This window comes from Pelobates fuscus, chromosome 9 (assembly GCF_036172605.1).
Source record: "Pelobates fuscus isolate aPelFus1 chromosome 9, aPelFus1.pri, whole genome shotgun sequence".
In the NCBI taxonomy this organism is placed as follows: domain Eukaryota; kingdom Metazoa; phylum Chordata; class Amphibia; order Anura; family Pelobatidae; genus Pelobates; species Pelobates fuscus.
In genome coordinates, this window is record NC_086325.1 from 14,941,151 (window position 1) to 14,950,616 (window position 9,466).

The window sequence follows — 9,466 nt, forward strand, 5'->3', positions numbered from 1 at the left end:
GTGTGAGTCCCCCATAATAAATATGTATCTCTGAGTACTGTGCGAGTCCCCCATAGTATATTTGTATCCCTGAGTACTGTGCGAGTCCCCCATAGTATATATGTATCTCTGAGTACTGTGTGAGTCTCCCATATTATATATGTATCCCTGAGTACTGTGTGAGTCTCCCATAGTATATATGTATCCCTGAGTACTGTGCGAGTCCCCCATAGTATATATGTATCTCTGAGTACTGTGTGAGTCTCCCATATTATATATGTATCCCTGAGTACTGTGTGAGTCTCCCATATTATATATGTATCCCTGAGTACTGTGTGAGTCTCCCATAGTATATATGTATCCCTGAGTACTGTGTGATTCTCCCATAGTATATATGTATCCCTGAGTACTGTGCGAGTCCCCCATAGTATATATGTATCTCTGAGTACTGTGTGAGTCTCCCATAGTATATATGTATCTCTGAGTACTGTGCGAGTCCCCCATAGTATATATGTATCCCTGAGTACTGTGTGATTCTCCCATAGTATATATGTATCCCTGAGTACTGTGTGAGTCTCCCATAGTATATATGTATCCCTGAGTACTGTGCAAGTCCCCCATAGTATATTTGTATCCCTGAGTACTGTGTGAGTCCCCCATAATAAATATGTATCTCTGAGTACTGTGCGAGTCCCCCATAGTATATTTGTATCCCTGAGTACTGTGCGAGTCCCCCATAGTATATATGTATCTCTGAGTACTGTGCGAGTCCCCCATAGTATATTTGTATCCAAGAGTACAGTGCGAGTCCCCCATAATAAATATGTATCTCTGAGTACTGTGCGAGTCCCCCATAGTATATATGTATCCCTGAGTACCGTGCGAGTCCCCCATAGGATATATGTATCCCTGAGTACTGTGCGAGTCCCCCATAGTATATTTGTATCCCTGAGTACTGTGCGAGTCCCCCATAATAAATATGTATCTCTGAGTACTGTGCAAGTCCCCCATAGTAAATATGTATCTCTGAGTACTGTGCGAGTCCCCCATAGTAAATATGTATCTCTGAGTACTGTGCGAGTCCCCCATAGTAAATATGTATCTCTGAGTACTGTGCGAGTCCCCCATAGTATATATGTATCCCTGAGTACTGTGTGATTCTCCCATAGTATATATGTTTCCCGGAGTACTGTGCGAGTCCCCCATAGTATATATGTATCCCTGAGTACTGTGTGAGTCTCCCATAGTATATATGTATCCCTGAGTACTGTGTGAGTCTCCCATAGTATATATGTATCCCTGAGTACTGTGTGAGTCTCCCATAGTATATATGTATCCCTGAGTACTGTGTGAGTCTCCCATAGTATATATGTATCCCTGAGTACTGTGCGAGTCCCCCATAGTAAATATGTATCTCTGAGTACTGTGCAAGTCCCCCATAGTATATATGTATCCCTGAGTACTGTGTGAGTCTCCCATAGTATATATATATCCCTGAGTACTGTGTGAGTCTCCCATAGTATATATATATCCCTGAGTACTGTACGAGTCCCCCATAGTATATTTGTATCCCTGAGTACTGTGCGAGTCCCCCATAGTATATTTGTATCCCTGAGTACTGTGCAAATCCCCCATAGTATATTTGTATCCATGAGTACTGTGCGAGTCCCACATAGTATATTTGTATCCCTGAGTACTGTGTGAGTCTCCCATAGTATATATGTATCTCTGAGTACTGTGTGAGTCTCCCATAGTATATATGTATCTCTGAGTACTGTGCGAGTCCCCCATAGTATATTTGTATCCCTTAGTACTGTGCAAGTCCCCATGGATACAAACTGGGCACTGTGTAAGCCAATGTTAAAATAGATCACAGGTATTGTAAGCATGACTCCCTGTAAGTCTGGTCCTCCGTTCCCCTGTGATATTTTGTATATTTTTCAGAAAGAAACCAAATTTAAAAAGATTTTTAATGGATGCCCTTTGAAAATCCATTCAGCCACGTGCTGGGATCATCCTACAACAAAAGGTATGTGCAGTTCCTGGATAGTCTCACTGTGCTGTGCCCCGGGACAAAGCCATTGATCAATGTTCTATCTATTTCAGATTCACACATCATCCTGGGATGTGAAGAAGGAATCTTCACCCTGAACAGAGCTGAATCAGAGGCTTCTCTCGAACTGGTAAGGTATACTAAAGTCTGTTAGTGAGGTTCCAGTATGATAATGGCCTCCATCATATTTATTATGTATTTATTTATTTCGGTCATTGATAAACAAAGGCAGCCATTCAGTTTAAAGTGAGATTTATTACAGATCTCAATCCTGACCTCACACTGCGTCTTACATTACCCGCTTCCTGGTCAGAATCTGCAAATCGCAGCTGGTGTATTGGTTCTCACTAAGTGCTTCTCTCCCTTCTTTTTCCTTGTCCTGCTGTCTAATCTAGCTGTTTCCCGGCCGGACGATATGGGTCCATTCTATCAACAATGTTTTAATGTCCATTTCTGGTAAGAAAAGATATATATATATATTTATATTAATTTTGGTCCTTGTATTACCAGCACGTCACTCACTATCTCATGTCAATGCCAGGTAAAGCGTCCCACCTGTATTCTCACAATCTGACAGCCCTCCACGAGCAGTCACGCAGAGAGTCACGACTGGTTCACATCTCCACACACAGACTTCTTCCCAGGTACTTCTACTTGGGCACTCCAACCCTGGGAACTAATACCTGGGTATTTCAACCCTGTGTACACTGACCCTTGGAAATCCAACCCTGGTTCCTCCTAGCTGGGTACACCAACCCTGGTTCTTCCTAGCTGGGTACACCAACCCTGGTTAAACCTGCCTGGGTACTCTGATCCTGGTTACTCCTATCTGTGTACTCTGAGCCTGGTTACTCATATCTGGGTATTCGGACTCTGGGTACTCTGATCCTATCTGGGTACTCTGATCCTGGTTACTCCTATCTGTGTACTCTGAGCCTGGTTACTCATATCTGGGTATTCGGACTCTGGGTACTCTGATCCTATCTGGGTACTCTGATCCTGGTTACTCCTATCTGTGTACTCTGAGCCTGGTTACTCATATCTGGGTATTCGGACTCTGGGTACTCTGATCCTATCTGGGTACTCTGATCCTGGTTACTCCTATCTGTGTACTCTGAGCCTGGTTACTCATATCTGGGTATTCGGACTCTGGGTACTCTGATCCTATCTGGGTACTCTGATCCTGGTTACTCCTATCTGTGTACTCTGAGCCTGGTTACTCATATCTGGGTATTCGGACTCTGGGTACTCTGATCCTATCTGGGTACTCTGACCCTGGTTACTTCTGCCTGGGTACTCTGGCCCTGGTTACTTCTATCTGGGTACTTTGACCCTGGGAACTACTGGTAGATGTTTACCCAATAGCTGGAAGTAGAGAATGGATCAGAATTGAAGAACATGGGTTAACTGTACATAGGGACCGGAGAATGGTGAGAAGAATGGGAGTCTGGGCCCAGGATTGAGAGAACAATGGGTCGCATGGCACATGGGTGGGAAAAGAAATGGAAACTGTCACAGGAACAAAGGGATAACTGGTACTATGCACAGCAACGGGAGAAGGTGTAAATGGGCACAGGAATGGGCCATTAAGGGGTAACCTGACAGGAATGGGGGATTAGGGGTAACTGGGCTCAGGCATTGGAGATTAGGGGTAAATGGGCACAGGAATGGGAGATTAGGGGTAGCTGGGCACAGGAATGGGAGATTAGGGGTAGCTGGGCACAGGAATGGGAGATTAGGGATAGCTGGGCACAGGAATGGGAGATTAGGGATAGCTGGGCACAGGAATGGGAGATTAGGGGTAGCTGGGCACAGGAACGGGAGATTAGGGATAGCTGGGCACAGGAATGGGAGATTAGGGATAGCTGGGCACAGGAATGGGAGATTAGGGGTAGCTGGGCACAGGAATGGGAGATTAGGGGTAGCTGGGCACAGGAATGGGAGATTAGGGATAGCTGGGCACAGGAATGGGAGATTAGGGGTAGCTGGGCACAGGAATGGGAGATTAGGGGTAGCTGGGCACAGGGATGGAAGATTAGGGGTAGCTGGGCACAGGGATGGAAGATTAGGGGTAGCTGGGCACAGGGATGGAAGATTAGGGGTAGCTGGGCACAGGAATGGGAGATTAGGGATAGCTGGGCACAGGAATGGGAGATTAGGGGTAGCTGGGCACAGGAATGGGAGATTAGGGGTAGCTGGGCACAGGAATGGGAGATTAGGGGTAGCTGGGCACAGGGATGGAAGATTAGGGGTAGCTGGGCACAGGAATGGGAGATTAGGGATAGCTGGGCACAGGAATGGGAGATTAGGGATAGCTGGGCACAGGAATGGGAGATTAGGGATAGCTGGGCACAGGAATGGGAGATTAGGGGTAGCTGGGCACAGGAATGGGAGATTAGGGGTAGCTGGGCACAGGAATGGGAGATTAGGGGTAGCTGGGCACAGGAATGGGAGATTAGGGGTAGCTGGGCACAGGAATGGGAGATTAGGGGTAGCTGGGCACAGGGATGGGAGATTAGGGGTATCTGGGCACAGGAATGGGAGATTAGGGGTAGCTGGGCACAGGAATGGGAGATTAGGGGTAGCTGGGCACAGGGATGGGAGATTAGGGGTATCTGGGCACAGGCATGGGAGATTAGGGGTAGCTGGGCACAGGGATGGGAGATTAGGGGTAGCTGGGCACAGGGATGGGAGATTAGGGGTATCTGGGCACAGGGATGGGAGATTAGGGGTAGCTGGGCACAGGGATGGGAAATTAGGGGTAGCTGGGCACAGGGATGGGAGATTAGGGGTAGCTGGGCACAGGAACGGGAGATTAGGGGTAGCTGGGCACAGGGATGGGAGATTAGGGGTAGCTGGGCACAGGAACGGCACATTAAGGGGTAACTTAGAGAGAGAATTAATTTTTTTAAAATGTATTTTAACCCCTTATTACAGGAGGAAATCCACATCCAGCAAAGTGCCAGACACTAAAGGCAGCAAGAAGTGTTGTGTAGGTGAGTGCTTTCCATATGAAGAAAATATTTAGTTTCTCTTCGTTAATTTTCAGAAGCAAAACTAAATTTTGGACGCTATTATTCTCATTAATCCAAAAGGTATCAAATGCTGTTTAGCAGAGTACCAAATTAGGGAGCTATGTAGTAAGCACAGCCCAGAGAACAAATTCATCAAAGTGCCTTGTTTTGTTTTAATTTTGATCTTTCAGCGGTTTGGTTGATCACTCCCGAATTTTCCTTAAAATACCATTCACAAATAAGGGTACCAAATGAAGGAGTTATTTACTAACAGCTCCCTAATTTGGTTCCCTTAAATATGGCAATCCCACTGAAAAGGAATGAATTCGGGAACAAAATCCCCAAAAATATTTTGGATCCATTTGTTTCTATAAGGAGAACAAATTAGGGGCTTATCTACTATGCAATCAGAACAGCAAACATAAGAAAAATCCCTTCGCAGATAAGTCCCTAATTTGCTATCCTTATAAAAACAAATGGATCTGAAATAATTTGTTTCAATTTGTTCCAAACTGGTTTGTTTCATTTTGTAAAGAATGTAGAAATGTTCACTGTTCAGATTTCAAATTTAACAAATTAAACGAAAATCTCTCTCTCTCATTCATACATGGTCTAACACATTACTCTCTCTGTCGTTCGTACATTGCATCCGGTTCCTCTGCTGTCCATCAGTTCACAATGATGCGTGTGACACCTGGTTCCTGTGTGTTGCCCTGGAGAGCAGTATCCTCCTCCTAGAATGGTACCAACCTCTCCAAAAGTTCATGTTGCTCAAGGTAACAGATTGAACCCCCAAAATAAGTCTTACTTCTCTAACGCCGAATGAGTATGACATTATATCAATGTAAGAAGAAAAAACTCACAGGCACTCCAACTTCAAGCCGCAGGCAGATTTATTATGACAGAATGCAACGCAACGCAACGTTTCGACCGGAAAGGTCTTTTTCAAGCTTGAAAAAGACCTTTCCGGTCGAAACGTTGCGTTGCATTCTGTCATAATAAATCTGCCTGCGGCTTGAAGTTGGAGTGCCTGTGAGTTTTTTCTTCTTGGATTATTGTACTGGGATTGCTGGTCCTGCTCTGGAGCACCCTTGGCCGTTGGGACTGAGTGCGGTTCTCATCACTTACTCTGCTCAATTATATCAATGTAGTCACGCTCTACAGAATGGAGCGTCCTACTCATTTAGCGTTAGTCTGGCTCTATAGAATGGAATATCCTACTCATTTAGCATTAGCTGGGCTCTCTAGAATGGAATGTCCTACTCATTTAGCGTTACATGGGCTCTGTAGAATGGAATGTCCTACTCATTTAGCATTAGCTGGGCTCTCTAGAATGGAGCGTCCTACTCATTTAGCGTTACATGGGCTCTGTAGAATGGAATGTCCTACTCATTTAGCATTAGCTGGGCTCCCTAGAATGGAGCGTCCTACTCATTTAGCGTTAGTCGGACTCTATAGAATGGATTATCCTACTTATTTAGCATTAGCTGGGCTCTATAAAATGGAATGTCCTACTCATTTAGCATTAGATGGACTCTATAAAATGGAATACCCTCTGCATTTAGCATTAGATGGGCACTATAGAACGGGATGTCCTACTCATTTAGCGTTAGCTGGGCTCTATAGAATGGAGTGTCCTACTCATTCTGTGTCCGTCAGTCTCTCTAGAATGGGTTGTTCTACTCATTTAGTATTTGCCAGGCTCTATAGAATTGAATGTCCTACCGATTGGTGATTGTCCATGTCTACTTTCTCTTTTTAGCACTTTGATTTCCCCTTGCCCTGCCCCCTGAAGCTTTTCCAGATGTTTGTAGTCCCAGGGGAGCAGTACCCACTGGTATGTATTGGGGTTCAGAAAAGTTCTGCCCCAGGTGCTCGAGTTCAGTTTCAAACCATCAACCTGAATTCATTAACATCATGGTTCACGGACTTCAGTGCTGGTGAGAGATCTTGTGTGTTGATGTATATCAGTGTGTATGTATGTGGATGTACATCCTTATGTGCATGTATGTCAGAATGTGTGCGGGAGGAGGAGGGGGTGCGGGGGCGGGCATATTGCATATATGAAAAATATTACTGAAGATGTATTGTGTTTTTATTTTATTTATTTTAATTATTATTTGCAGACAGTTCATGGTCTGGGCCAGTACAATTGATACAGACGAGCAATGAAAGTATCTTGGTGCTGACAGATAGTAAGACTAATTTATATCGAACAAACATCCAAACTGTATGGGAATTTCTGGAAATACATCTTTCTGCTGCTATAATCCCTTAACTTCCATGTCTACTTCTTCAACTTCCTTCATTAAAAAGGCATATCCACTATATGCTGTCCCTATCCCTCAACCATTTTCTCTTCAACTCCTATCTTTCAACCTCCCTCTCTTCTGCTCCAGTACCCATCTCCCTTTATGCTGTCTCACAAATTCCATGTCCGTCACCATCCCTGGTTCTATCAATCACACTCCTTGATGTTCTTGTTATCCTTGGACCTCGCTTTTGTGCTGGTTAAGTCCCTAAATCAACCTGTTTTCTGCTCTTCTTGTCTGCTGTCCCAATCTGTGAGCTTTGCTCACAGTAACTGATCTTCACTGTTATTGCTCCCGGCTATGACTGTGCCAAACGGTCTTTTATTTCTGTTACTTGCAGACACACTAAGTTTTGTGGACCTTCATGGAGATCCCTTGCATGCGTGCCGTGTCCCTGAAGTATCTTTCAGCTTCTCAGTGGAATCTGTAGGTGAGGTCTGCCACCATCCTTTCTAGCAATAATTGACAGAACCATCATTGTGTGTCATGGCTACTATTTTACAATTTCTTTTTTTGTTCTATGGGTCTCTATCGCGATGTTCTAATGCTGTGACCACCATGTGTTCTTTATAGGTCTCTATTGCGATGTTCTCTTGCTGTGCCCACTATGCATTCCTTACAGCTCGCTATTCTGCTGTGCCCACCATGTGTTCCTTACAGTGCTCTATTCTGCTGTTCCCACCATGTGTTCCTTACAGCTCTCTATCCTGCTGTACCCACCATGTGTTCCTTACAGTGCTCTATCCCGATGTTCTCCTGCTGTACCCACCACGTGTCCCTTACAGCTCTCTATCCTGCTGTACCCACCACATGTTGTCCGATGTTCTCCTGCCGTACCATATATTTCTCACAGGTCTAGGTTCGATGGTCTCCTGTTGTGCCCACTGTATATTATTTATAGATCTCTATTCTGATGTTCTCCAGTGAGCCTACCATGTGTTCCTTACAGCTGTATGTTCCGATGATATTCCAAAGAGGGATTAGGCCAGTCTTATCATTTGTGCTTTGTCTAAATGGTTTGTCAGAAAATCATCATAGTCGTATTTGTTTTCCAGCTATTTATGGAGACAGAATAATTGTCTTCCGCAACAAAGGCTACCAGGAGTTGGATATGTGGTCTGCAGAGGTGAGATTGATATGTATATTGCATGTACATGTCCCTATTCAAAAAGGCACCAAATTGCAGGAGCGTGAAACCGAAGTCACGCTAACCAGCCAACCTGTGACTGTAGTCAAGGTGGAGATTGTGTCCATTTAGCTACTTTTTTGCCCACATTGTGAATTCGATTTCCAGTTAACCACATTTTTTAGGATTTCAAAGAAATTATTAGTTAAGAAAAACACCAATATACTTTCCTAATGTGTTATATAATTCTAATATACAGTTTGAAATGTTCCAATAAACCGAAATCAATAAAGAGTCTCTTTTCCCTTGATCAGGTAGTAACTGAATGCTGCGATCGATCTTTCCGCCTCTTATCTTCAGACAGGTAAACATCGGCTAGTGCCCAAGTCACCTGTCTGTCTCCTCACTATGGACAGTACCCACTCACCTGTCTGTCTCCTTACTATGGACAGTATGCTCTCCCCTGTCTATCTCCTCATTATGGACAGTGCACTCTCACACCTGTCTGTCTCCTAACTTTGGACAGTCCGCTCTCACCTGTCTGTCTCTTCTCATCAAACAGTGCGCTCTCACCTGTCTGTCTCCTCAAATTGGACAGTACTTTTCTGTCTCTCTCTCTCCATACTGGACCATGTGATTGATTCTCTCTCCATACTGGACAGTGTAATTCTCTCTCTTTCTCTTTTTCCCCCAGCAGTGTGATTATTCTTGAAGCATCGAAGGCCGTCCATCACAGTACAACCAACCTGTACATTCAGGAGTGCTGACGTGTGGTCCAGCTTGTGTCTGGGACCATGGGGAGTAGTTTTAACCCTGTGACATGTGAACGTCCAATGGGATTTATAGCTGATCTCTGTGAGTTTTGGGTCAGTTTGGAGGGAGGTGTTCTGCATGTTCCTGTCTCTGGGCCGTAGGAGACGCTCTGTATACAGTAAAACATTTCATGCACTATTACCCCAAGCGCCTGGTCATTCTTACAACA

At 44.6% G+C, this 9,466-nt stretch overlaps 1 protein-coding gene across 4 annotated transcripts in view; it reads left to right on the top strand.

Moving 5' to 3' along the window:
- MAP4K1 (mitogen-activated protein kinase kinase kinase kinase 1) overlaps positions 1 to 9,466 on the top strand; it is a 108,983-nt gene extending 99,517 nt beyond the window's left edge. For 3 of the 4 annotated variants that reach the window (XM_063431256.1, XM_063431254.1, XM_063431257.1), the window contains 12 exons: positions 1,924 to 2,008; positions 2,086 to 2,162; positions 2,428 to 2,488; positions 2,574 to 2,676; positions 4,970 to 5,028; positions 5,719 to 5,822; positions 6,809 to 6,986; positions 7,173 to 7,241; positions 7,699 to 7,788; positions 8,414 to 8,484; positions 8,799 to 8,848; positions 9,179 to 9,466. In XM_063431256.1, coding sequence (XP_063287326.1) covers positions 1,924 to 2,008; positions 2,086 to 2,162; positions 2,428 to 2,488; positions 2,574 to 2,676; positions 4,970 to 5,028; positions 5,719 to 5,822; positions 6,809 to 6,986; positions 7,173 to 7,241; positions 7,699 to 7,788; positions 8,414 to 8,484; positions 8,799 to 8,848; positions 9,179 to 9,251 — 1,020 coding nt within the window. In that variant the 3' untranslated portion in view covers positions 9,252 to 9,466. The remainder of the gene's footprint in view (positions 1 to 1,923; positions 2,009 to 2,085; positions 2,163 to 2,427; positions 2,489 to 2,573; positions 2,677 to 4,969; positions 5,029 to 5,718; positions 5,823 to 6,808; positions 6,987 to 7,172; positions 7,242 to 7,698; positions 7,789 to 8,413; positions 8,485 to 8,798; positions 8,849 to 9,178) is intronic. The other variant, XM_063431255.1, reaches the window with a different exon arrangement.